The sequence below is a fragment of the Ylistrum balloti genome, unplaced genomic scaffold (genome assembly GCF_031769215.1).
Source record: "Ylistrum balloti isolate Yb309-2 unplaced genomic scaffold, AGI_CSIRO_Ybal_v1 Utg369586, whole genome shotgun sequence".
NCBI classification, from domain to species: domain Eukaryota; kingdom Metazoa; phylum Mollusca; class Bivalvia; order Pectinida; family Pectinidae; genus Ylistrum; species Ylistrum balloti.
In genome coordinates, this window is record NW_026781874.1 from 99,556 (window position 1) to 112,117 (window position 12,562).

The 12,562-nt window shown below is 34.6% G+C and overlaps 1 protein-coding gene across 1 annotated transcript; it reads right to left on the bottom strand.

Annotated features, from left to right (window-relative positions):
• Positions 1 to 1,674: 1,674 nt before the first annotated feature.
• On the bottom strand, positions 1,675 to 9,946 carry LOC132543947 (sodium/glucose cotransporter 4-like). Its single transcript, XM_060207508.1, has 14 exons — positions 9,869 to 9,946; positions 8,758 to 8,829; positions 7,972 to 8,076; positions 7,642 to 7,701; positions 6,655 to 6,759; positions 6,075 to 6,180; positions 5,752 to 5,832; positions 5,329 to 5,543; positions 5,066 to 5,201; positions 4,190 to 4,297; positions 3,409 to 3,728; positions 2,967 to 3,188; positions 2,049 to 2,244; positions 1,675 to 1,889 (listed from the first exon to the last, which is right to left on the bottom strand). Exons 1-14 carry the CDS (start codon positions 9,944 to 9,946, stop codon positions 1,675 to 1,677), a joined length of 2,019 nt encoding a protein of 672 aa, XP_060063491.1.
• Positions 9,947 to 12,562: the final 2,616 nt, after the last annotated feature.

Below are 12,562 nucleotides of genomic sequence, written 5' to 3' on the forward strand. Positions count from 1 at the left end.
ACCACTCGTGAATAATGCAAAAAATAGAAGAATGTATCAAGCAGTCTTCACTTTCATCTCACATTACAACTCAGCGTTGTGTGTATTTTCTACTGATATGTACTGACATGTCAACATGATCATAATTCAAACTCAAATTAAACAAAAGTATGACAAAGTATGAACTCAAGAAAGATTTACTTGGAGACTATTAAAATATGTTGATTTTGTCCTGCACATGCATATATTCATTTCGTACCATTATCATCATGAAACGAAGTGTTGTTTAACAAAATGAATATTGTCTTTTCCAATAGTGATTACGATCACATTATCTTTTAGATTGCCTACTAATGATACGAATAAGGATATCCCCCGTTTAAATTTGATTCCAAAATCTACGTAACTTCTTATTCCCTTTTTTAGTGCGATCAAACAGGATTACAGTCGTATTGTAATACTGCGTAATAAAAAATGAAAATAGATTATGTAGATTTTAATACCCTCAAATAGTTTTGACCAATCTTCAACACCATATTCTAAAAACAGTTCTTCTTTCGGAACATTTGATTTTTCCCGCTCTGTACACCACCATTCTCCATTCTCACCTGAAAGAACGCATTCGTTTTCTTGTTATGAAAGCTTCCTTTCCAAGAAAGATTAATGGAAATTTCAACGGACAAACATGCAACACAGTGTTTCAAGAGATGTAGGTTAATTGAAATTATGGGAAAGTCGTCATAGTGATATCACTGCAAAATATTTTTGTGCGGTATGAAGCTGGACTTTTTTATGCTCCTTGGTAAACACTGTTTGAGGACGTGATATTACTTCCTTGGAGTGACCAAGATTCACATGTTGGGTAACCTTTCTTTCGCTCATATTTTGCCCTGGAGTTATTTATTTGAATTTGGATTATGATAACGTTCACTTGTTGATATTTTCTTGTTGTTTCCTGTGAACTTATCAATTTGAAAAATGGAATAATGTCGCCATCTGCCTATGTGTGGAAATTAAATTTTCAGTTGCTTAAAAAGCAATGAGTATTTATAACCTTGTTAGTCGACTTTTTTCCAGATATGTCCATCATCCACCAGATAATGCCATGGTTTCAGACGGTATTGGTAATATGCTGAAGATATCTCAAAAATATGTCCAGCACAGAGGGACCGAAGGTTTAACAGACAGCACTGTTTATAAGATTTTGAAACCCCATCTTATCTAAAACGAACTCCAATGTAATCTCGATAAAACAAATAGATTAAAAAAATGGAGATACCATATTTTAACATCACGCCAAACGCGAACCGTCACTGAATTGGACCTGGAGAGTTTACGTTGATGTAGTATTCTATACTAATTTCATTTTTTCATGCATGAAAATTACTAAATGTATTCAATTATGGGGCTGCTGCAACTCTCCGTCCGGATTTTGACTTTAGGCTTCAAACTTTAGGCCCTTAGCATCACTGACATGTCCTAGAATGACGAAACACCTGTATGTTGCAATTTGATTTATTGTTTATCTATTGTTTGCCTCTACTGTATCTTACTCTAAATTGTTAAAAGGTGCTATTCACTTGTGTGTATTTTGTACAGTCTTTGTAAATGAACATGATTTCTGAGTGTACATATATGTTCGCCTACAAAGACAATAACTAGTAACGTATGTCAATAGTTGTCCAAGCAGTCACTTTAATTAAAATATGCAATAAGAACTGTGGTTATGATGATAATGATTACAGCAGATATGTTTAAAACACGTCTCCAGAAAGGCTTTTCCTCAAATGACAGATCCTTCTCTCGTTGTTTATGAGTGTCCTCTGTTTCCCATGTGCTTTGTTGTCTTGTATCCCCGGTCCTTCCACACATCCACATCATACATAAAGTTTTTAATCTATTAGATGAACCTGAAATATAATAATGTATTTTGGTCAAATTATATCAATTTTGCATTCATTTTGGTTCATTGCTGTAGCAAATCATTTTTTGTTGTATTACAGTTAACCTATTTTATAAGCATGCGCTCATATATATATATATGTATATAATGAATAAAAACAGTTCACCTTTAGATTCTGGTAGCTGTATTTCCATTTCATTAATGACTGTGTTTTCATCTTCTTCTGCTTTAGAAGCTATCATACAACTGCCTTCTTTCTGAGTACTCTTTTCACTCTTTTCTTCGTCATCCTCCTCCTCGTCTTCTGTGTCAGGATCTGGGAAGTTCTTGTCCTTGCGAGTCCACCACGTAACACGTCTAAGCTGAAATCACATTATATACGGTACATCGACACATATGCTACATTAATTTCATTTATAATATAAAAACGTGAAATCAAAGGTTTACAAGTACAAGCGTGAGCAATACTAACATTAAAGAATAATTATAATAGGTCAATTTTTACATTATGAATGACAAACGAGAGAGAGAGAGAGAGAGAGAGAGAGAGAGAGAGAGAGAGAGAGAGAGAGAGAGAGAGAGAGAGAGAGAGAGAGAGAGAGAGAGAGAGAAAAGGCGGGGGGGGGGTGTATATTGATATACCAATAATTTGTGACGTCAGAAACTTTCTTACGAAACATTAACTTATCAGGATATATGTCATTAATGTAATAACAAAAGCTCGAAAATATGTATATATCTTGGTAAAATGTCACAGGAATGGATCCGTTTTTTAATGACTAGGGATTTAAGTTATATCAAGCTTTTACTGCCTATTGGGCAACAATATAGTATCCAACGAGAGTTGAGAACTAAGCTTTAGAGCATACATTGTAGATTACATTGCAGTAGCCCAAGTAAACCATATTCTTATGTCTTCAATAATGTCAAACGACATGCTTGAAGCCGAGATCGAGATTTCAAATACATTTTACCTAATAACTAATAATGACCTAGATTAAATAAATGTGTGACTCTAAAACCTGTAAAGACGATATAAAAAAATCAAAGTAAGTTCTGTGTAGGTAGTATGTTTTCTTGTTACCTTCCTTTCTGGCCGTGGTTCTGTCAAAAGGCTAATGACAACCATACATATTGTAGTAAACACGGCTAAGATAATCGCAAAATGAAGAAAGTCCACATCAGCAATTATAGATGGGCGTTCGTCTACCTCTCCGCTACCACATAAAGGTGCAGCGTACGTAAAATCTAGCACCATCCGAACAATCCCAACTACAAGACTCAGGATCAGTCCCCAAAAGCCACCCTAGAGAAAAGTAAGAGAAAAAAGTATTTCTGGAATATGAAAATAGATGAAATTGAGAGCTTTAATGTGTATTTCTACATTTTTTCAAGTAGATTCAATTTACAAAACTTTTTGAAATGTTAATAGCCCAATTTTCAGTTGATATTACTTTGAACGGTAAAATTTTCAGCCATATTTTCAACTGAATGAAAGCAACAAAATAAAGCCGTTTCGTGTTTACCGCCTCCGTAGTTCTTTTCCAGAAAATACCAAGCATAAATAGCATACACCAAGGTGGGATAAGATAGGAGCGGATGGACTGCATATAAAACCAGAACAATCCTCCCTGGACCTTCTCTAGGATAGGTAACCATAGGATACTAGTGGCTACCATCACTAGCACGGTCAGTCTGCCAACTATCATCAGTTCCATTTCAGAAGCGCGTTTTCTTGCTACACGCCATATGTCTAAGGTCACTATAGAACTGGCACTATTGAGGATTGACGTCATGGAACTCATAAGAGCGGCGATAAGTGCCGCCAACATTAATCCACGTAGTCCTGAATGTATAAACAGACTTCGCCTATGATAATTAGAGTAACAGTTTTATTTCAACAACAATTGTTCACGATTCAACTACATTATTGTATTTGGTCAGTGCCAATGATTTGCAACATACTTGTGCAACAGGAATACAAAAAAAAAACAACATTGTTGCTTAATTTATCTTGATGGTAATTGGCGCCATTTTGCTCAAATCAAACAAAACTCATTTCGAGAAAACACATATCTGCAGAAAGTGATAAATATGAAGCAGAAGACGCTTGCTCTTAAGGAACACCAGGTTTTAGTTTTGTATTTTCAAACAAAGACCATGAATGTTTTTTCATGTTTTGCCCAAGCTGTACTAAATTTGAGTTTGGATTATGACGGTGTCTACGGTGTTTTCCCCTTTACTTCAAAATACTTAAGAGACTGTGAACTTAACAAACTATATTGTCGTGTTCTATGCATGACGTACCCGTTGGGAGAAATCGCAATACCAACAGTGGATAAGCCATGTTGGAACAGCCAGCTGGATTACCACACAGTTTACTACACGTGGTAGGATCAGCACATGCAACTTCGTCTGTACGGAGTAATACAGGATTTAAGTATGTTTACATTTCTCATAATCTCGCTTTTGTGAAACAAATGTCGACATAGATTATATTTGTTTCTAAAATACAATCAAAATTAGAAAAGAGTCCTTACAATTTTTTTCATCCCCATCAATAGCCGTGATTTTGCTATAGACCTTAACGATTATTCTGACTTAAAAAAGAATTGTAAAGAATTATATTGTCCATCAGTCAGAATATCATACTAGTCAGCCTGGAATTTTACAACTTATAAAGTTTTATGTAGTTATGATAATTGGCGATTAATTTATTAAAGATTTATTTGTAAAATTGCATATTGTTTTTAATTAACAAATGGGCAATGTATAAAAAAATCATGCTAAAGATATGATCCCAATGTTATTAATATAACTGCCACGTTTTACTTTGATGTCATCGCTTACACTTCAGGAATATCTGGCCTCATTTTCATGAATCTAGAATATGTATTGTTCCTACAATTTCTATCTTAACCTGTATAACTTTTTTTCTTCACAAATCTAGCTCAACTTTGCAGGTCTATAGTTTGATGATGTTTGCTTTAGTTTCATTGAATCTGAGTTTGAATTATGATTCTGTTGGCATGTCTTTATTTTCCTTCTTCTTTATACAAGTCATAACGTAGGTATGGTATATATCATGCTTTCGCAGCTGTCAGAAGAAAATCTAATATATTTCCCAAGTTCTTTACATCACTTTACCAAGACAGTGACAAGCAGTTTCAATGACACTCTTACCTGGAAATAAAATCCTGCTAACCATCCCTGGTATTAGGTATAGAAAGAAGGGAAGTATCTTAAGGCAAGCTCCAAGTATGGACCCAGCTTTTGCATGTGATATGGATTTGGCTGCCAGACATCTTTGAACAATCAGCTGTTTGTTTGATAGATATAATAAGCTTCATAGAATAAATCATAAAGACACATCTGTTACATATAATGGAAAACGGGATAGATATTATTACCATAAGTATTTTTGTAATTATATTCTGTTCCTTTACCTGATCATGACACCAAACGTATAGTCCTAGGGTAGATAATCCAAACAAAGATCCGGTCCATGGTATGTCGCCTGTCTTTGGGTTCCTCAGAATAGTAAACGAGTCTTCCCTTGGCAGTCCACATGAATAAAACGTTTTATTCATTAACGTTTCGTTAGCAACAGCATTCATGTATTTGTCATGTAGTCCTCTCCAGCCTCCGACTTCTGTGTATGCTTTAATGTAAGAAATGAAACGATGTTTACATTAACTGCATTGATATTGTTAAGGTATCTAGTGAAAAGTTTGTGTATTGATATTTGTAAGTGTTATGGATTTTAAAGCTGTAGTTAACCTATATAATTATATATGAAGATTTTCTATTGCGATGTATTGTAAATATTGCAAAACCCCATTCAACCTAAAAAATAACTACTGACTTACACAAGGCAAACAAGACTATAGATCCGGCCAGCAGGACAACTGTCTGAAGGGTATCAGTGTATATTACTGACGTTAAGCCACCTAGAAAACGGAGAAAAATAACCAATCAAATTATATATGAAATGGAATCGTATTATAACATCTAGCTTCAATAATGATGCGACTTATAGTTTCATCAAGGAAAGGATTTTATTATAACAAAATACCAGCAACGAACAATAAATACACGAGGTTGCATGACCTTTTTGTCCCCAATTTATAAAGAGTCTGAATTAATTAATTTCTAATTCGATTTAACTTCAAAATGCTTGCAAATATTTTACCTACGATGGTGTATACCGCCGTAACAAGAAGTATGATGACCACACACAGGTACATATTCCAGCCTAACAGTTGTTTGAGAAATACCCCTCCGGAATAAATTTCTATCTGTAAAAACATGTTTACATCGATCTATAATTTAATACATAGTATTTTCAATATTCTTTGCAAAGTAACTTCGGCGATTTTTTCAGACAGATGACATACATCGGAAAGCTCTGCTGTCATAAATAAATTCAAAAGGAAGTAGCTTATCATACTCATATGACTTAAGCATGCTTCTATGTTATTGTAAATGTTTCCTCTATCAACATTCGGGGGGGGGGGGGGTGTGCGTTTTTCCTTATGATGCTAATGGGGAAAACGAGTTTCTTTATCACTTATGTGATTCCAGGCTTATAGTGAGAATCACTTGAAATTGTCCTGGATTTAAACAGCAAGATGATGAAACAGCACAAATGACTTCCCCCATGAATTTAATCTTCTCCTTTCAATTTTGCAAACGTTTCGTTAATATCATTTTAAATAAATTATTTTACACATATTTCCTTCTAAAATATTATCTTAGTCGCCCATACATACCGAAATGTTGAACAGAACAAATCCGATAAGAGCAAATATAGAAGAATAAATTCGGATCCGCTTTCCTCCATATCTTTTTCTAAGGTAACCTGGTGTCGTGAAGACCTTAAATAGAAAAAATATCTTGCTTTCACTGTTTTATATTTGTTAATATTTTAGCAGACCAAAACAAATGATGTACTGACATTGTGGGCTTCCAGTAGTAATTGCTCAGTGTCAGGACATTAGAATGTTAATTCACATCAGTATAGCATCTTAACCGGATACACTTTACTATAACAATTTAACTTGTCCTTACTGTTACCTCATTTATATGTGGACCTGAAAACGACACCAGGGAGTATCGACTGTGTAAAATGTGTGATCTCAGTCTGACTAACATATAGACAAGTTTTACCTATATTTGTCTAATTGCTATCTCATATCCTGTAACTTATATCAAATGTATATTTTGAAAAAATGTTGAACATATGTGATGTTGTGCAGTCGTTTGTGATTGTTGAGTTTAAGCTCTGTAGGCGACTTTCAGCCTTCGATGTTTGCTGTAACCATTTATGCAATATTAAAATTCGTATGGAAAACTCTTTGGTTCAAGGTCCAGGTTATTCATATATACTTGACTTTCAATTTTCTCCAGAATGAAAGTGTGGTGTATTAATTGAATTATTGGTAAAAGACCTTCCTAATATTTGTTTCATATAACTTTGATTTGGCTAATATCTCTGCTAGATTTCCAAACTTTCGCTTCTGATATCAATGTTTGTCATTAGACTAGGCTAATAAAGCGTGAAATATGCTATAGACTCGTTCGCACGTTATACTTCCACTATACTTACAGACTGCAACTCATATAACCATTGCCGAAATTATCATCTTGATACCTATCCAACAAGACGTATACACAGGGACAAAAATCCACCCCAGTAAGATACTTACCCCACAAGACGTATACACAGGGACAAAAATCCACCCCAGTAAGATACTTACCCCACAAGACGTATACACAGGGACAAAAATCCAACCCAGTAATATAAGGAAATACACAGCCTGTAAAACAATCGTATGTCATTATAATATCATTATCACATTAAGATAATTAAATCAAATGATGCCATGTTAGTCATTCCATACCATATCTTAAGAAAAATGGCACTTGTATGGCATGCCCCCAACATGGACAAGACTTAATACTGAAATGACTACAATCTTTAGAAGGAAAAATAAAATTAGGTGAAAATTAATTCCAACGAAAACCAATTTTTAACAAAAGTGGTAAAATTGATATCACGTGTCATTTAACTTATCATGTCTACTGACAATCCATTCATAGATGATGACAGCGATGCCTGAAGCAGCGGCGGATCCAGCTATCCCTATGAACATCGGGGCTCCAATGTTACTAGCGAATATGGAGGCACCAACCTGTATAAATTGAGTCGTATAAAATTGTGAAAACCTGATTTTTTACAAAGACAAACATGTGTGTATTTTCTTCAAAGAAAGGTGACATACACTTTTTATGAATTTGACACGATATTACATTTCGATTTTTAGTCAAATTTAATTCAGAGTGCATTTTGTCTTTTTATGAGATAAAAATATTCCACTCAATTATGAAACAAGGAGATGTTTGTTTTGACAATCATTTATTGCTATTTTTATTCCATTTTATGACACCTTATACAGAAAATCTGTATTTGTTTAATGAATATATTTTCAAATGAACCCTTAAATGTGTTTTGGTGAAGTTTTTTTTGTGAAGGTGAATTAACCCAAAAAAACTGTCACCTGTACGCATCGCTACCGTTAGTTAGACTTTTTAGTGTAAACTTCTTTGCGGATTTTCACAAAGTGCACATAGGTTTTTTTTAGTATCAATTTATCTAACTCGTTCCCTGAATCAAAGTCAGGAAACATTTCTCACTCATACATACCAAAATGTTATTTGAAGTCAAGAGTCGCTCTACTTTTATATATAATAGGGGGCATAACAAAGGGAGATTATTTGCACAATGTTTATGTGTTGGTATCCATGAGTAGTTGAAGTGATTCCCAGTAGCAATATGTCATTTAGATACACTATACGATGAAGTACCCACATACTGGTATCCAGTGCATGTTCTTTCCCGCCAAAAAATATCCATGAGCGCTGCCTTTATTTGAACGACAGGTTGACTGCAATATAAATGTATAAAACGTCATTGTTAAGCATAACCAGATATTGAAACTTTGTCTTCGAGGTCCTGACCAAAAATAAAGCTTTAAAATACACGTAAAAATTGCGGGAGATGTATGTAAGTGAGGTCAATGTCACTATCATGGCCTCATAGAAAAAAACAAAATATTTTCTTCTTGGATGATATAAAATGTTTTTTATGGTCGTTTAAGCCCGGTAATATTGTTGTTATATTCATCAGATTCTCCTTGGAGTAAATAACTTGTATTGCATAAGATTTACATGGCGAGTGTTGTAGATAAACCAGATGACGATTACATTTCCACTATAGAATACTTACATACACACATATATAAACATATATATATATATATATATATGATAAAAAGCCTGACAGGAGACACATCTTCGATTATGACAATGAAGTTTGTGAACGCTATTTCTTGAAAAGTTCAAGATAAACTTTTTCAAACTTCATATGCAATAGACAATTTGTCTCATGGTGTGCCGTTTTTTATTTATGAACTTTTTTTCAGAGAAACAAAGGGTGATTAGAGACCATCTTGGATTTTGACAAAGATAGTTCGGTATCGTTAATACCTTAGAACTACATATATAAAGATTGGATGGATCTTTCTCAAATTTCTTGAGTGGATTCCGTTTGGTACCTAGTTGTGCCATTAATATTTTTAGAAAAGATCCGAAAGTCCAAAGAATATGGCCGACAGTCGACCGTCTTGGATATGGCAGTTTATGAGCAAAGTTTTATATTCTCATTAGCTAAGCCAGTAGCCCGATTACTAAACTTCATATGGGAATATGATGAACTGCTCTTCCTTAGGCAGAAATTTGAAAACCCCTTTACCTTGTTAGTAACGTGTGTTCCACATCTGTATCACTTTCTGTAGGACATTGACATGATATGAACTATAAAGTGTGACCTAGTCTAATCTCAACTTGGCTTGGATCGATTTGTTAACCGTGTCATAAAAATTGGGTTGATATATCAGAAAATAGGGTTAATGAAAAACAACTCACCCATAGTCCCACACCGAGAACTAACACAAAGTATACCCCTATTGTTAAATAATCTTCCCATCCAAGATATTCCGCCATGCTTACAAAGTTCAAAGCACATACAAACACGGACACGTTGATCAAGAAGTCGCCGATAACTCTAGATAAGACCACAGTCTAGTCACCGACATAACACGACAGCATTTGTCTAAGATTGAAATTCTGGTTTATCATAGCCTCTAAGACGAATGCACTCTTCGATAAATTCAATCAAGTTTTACATGGCAGTTTTAGTAACTCAGCATAGATAGAAGAAATTAGAACTGTAGATTCGTATCCCTATATAAAGTTACTAGACAATAATGAGGAACATTATTTTAAGTTTAAACAATTTTTCGGTCATATTCAATGAACTATTTCACTAGTTTCTGACATGGTACCTGTGACTTAAATGATTTATCCTACAAGTGATATGTAAGCATGATCTACCTGGTCTAGCTCTCTGATCAGAATTTGGAGGACTAATGTCAAAGGTTAATATTACGAGCAAAACGGTATACACGATTCATATGACAACGGTTCAAATAACACGAAGACAAGGAGGAAGATTAAAATGACATTAACGGAAATCATGCCTTTTTCGTAAATGTCAAAAATGACATGTGATCTTATTCTCGATGAACAAGACAGGCAGTGCTGATATCAAGAAAGAAAAAAATGTAATACATGGTTTACATTTATTTTGGCGATTTTTTAAATAAAACTAAAGTAAAAAAACAAGAAAATCGGGGAATTTCATGGAGGTGACTAGAAAGCACCTCTCTGAGTTAATCAAATTCCAAGGGTGTACAGTGTTTCTAGATCGTCAAAATTTAACGACTCAACAGTGTTCTACTGCCGATTCTGACTGGTTACAAGGACTCAGCATATAATTTTACAAATCTAATTTACAGGTCATCGATGTTTTCGCCAGTTAGATCAAGAATAATTCTGTTTTCATGGCTGACCAGATTTGGTTTGATATTTTATTTCCATTTACTACAGTAGGCCTGTGCGTCAGGTGACGGGAGTCCTGAACACTTCCTCTGGGCCTTTAAGCTTCCGATAGGTGCGGCCTGAATAACGACTACTGAACAAGATTTTTTATTTGAATATGAAGAGAGCATGCCATCGTATATGTAAACTACCTCATGGTGTAAACAATTGGTGTAGAGAGGAAGGGGACACACTAGTAAGAATTGTAAGTGAATATGTTTGTGATTTAACACGCCATGTTTGATTCAAACATAGAACAAAATAAATTGCAGTGTTCCTTGTAAAAATGTTAAATGCCGTGGATAACGAGCAAAAAATCAGGTCATATGTGATGTGATGTGATAGGACGGAGAAGAAATAGGAAATCTATAACTGGATATCATCCACGACAAACTCGCGAAAATTTGGAGAAATCAGGGATTTCCTATCGTGATACACTTACTTAATGATTAACATTGTATATTAAAAACGTTGGACCCACAGAGAAACGGCATATCATCCGTGTTGTCAAAATTGCTATACATATTGCAAACATACTTATCAACAACTTGGAGACACATGCTATAAGAATATAATATTGCTCCTCTATGCAATTTGTTTCTGAACAATGTTACCATGTATTCATGCCGTGGTAGTTTATTTCAAGCACGAGATCCATGGCATGTAAATCTCGCGCAAATTTAATTTGGATACAGCACGCAAAATAAAAGTGCCATACTCCATAATAGGAAACAGTGAAGGAAGTGTAAAGCTTATAACTATTATAAGTTTTATTGTTGAAATAAATAACTGCAGCTGTATTTCATCTTAACTACTCTATATCCTCATAGCAATAAAGAGAAACACAAGGAGTTATTTCCCTTGACTCAATATATTATTATGTCATATATTTTATGTATCATTATAACGAGAGGACTTAGACAAGCAAAATAGAATAAGCAGAAATTATGGTGGCTGATTCGGGACATCGTAATATCTCTTTGTTAAATGGGAAGCGAGATTGCGATATTACGATAGCACGGTGCGATATCACGATATCACGATTCCATATCATCGCGCTATCGTGTTATCACTTCTTGCTATCGTGGTATCGCATCGTGGTATCGTGATATCGCAATATCGCTTCCCATTAAACGAAGCGATATTACGATGTCCCGAATCAGCCACCATAGGAAATGGAAGAGTTACGGCTTTTGGCTCTCCACTCATCGAAAACGTTTTGAGAATCGAGGTGCCCCGAGTTTTTGTGTTTTATTTCTAATTCAAAGCACAAAACTTTTTATATAATGGCTGTCAAACAGTGATACACTATTTATCACGATATCGACATAATCATCACGGTGAGTCGACTTATCGTGATATCGCAACAATAATAACAGGCATATGACACACTATCCCTAACCTACCTCAACATCATAACCAGTTCTGGAACTTTTATCAACTTTGATGTTATTAGCGAACAGGGCAATGACCAGAATTTACATGACAAGTGTGGTCGATGAAACAGATGACTCTTACGTGTCATAGACATCTATTGTGATTCTGATAGTACTATTTCAGGGGTCTGCTGGTTAATCTGTCTTTTGTTTATATTACAATTGTTTTGTCTGTTTTGAGTTCAAATCACATTGTTTTGTTGATATTGTCTTGTTGTTTTTTAACATACCTTGTTCAAGAATC

Bases quoted from the DNA above. Each gene is read 5' to 3' on its own strand.
- LOC132543947 (XM_060207508.1), bottom strand. From the start codon at position 9,946: ATGGCGGAATATCTTGGATGGGAAGATTATTTAACAATAGGGGTATAC. The intron at 8,830-9,868 runs GTGAGTTGTTTT...TTTATATTGCAG, and splicing joins TTCTCGGTGTGGGACTATGG to TCAACCTGTCGTTCAAATAA. The intron at 3,189-3,408 runs GTAAACACGAAA...ACTTTTCTCTAG, and splicing joins GGAAAAGAACTACGGAGGCG to GGTGGCTTTTGGGGACTGAT.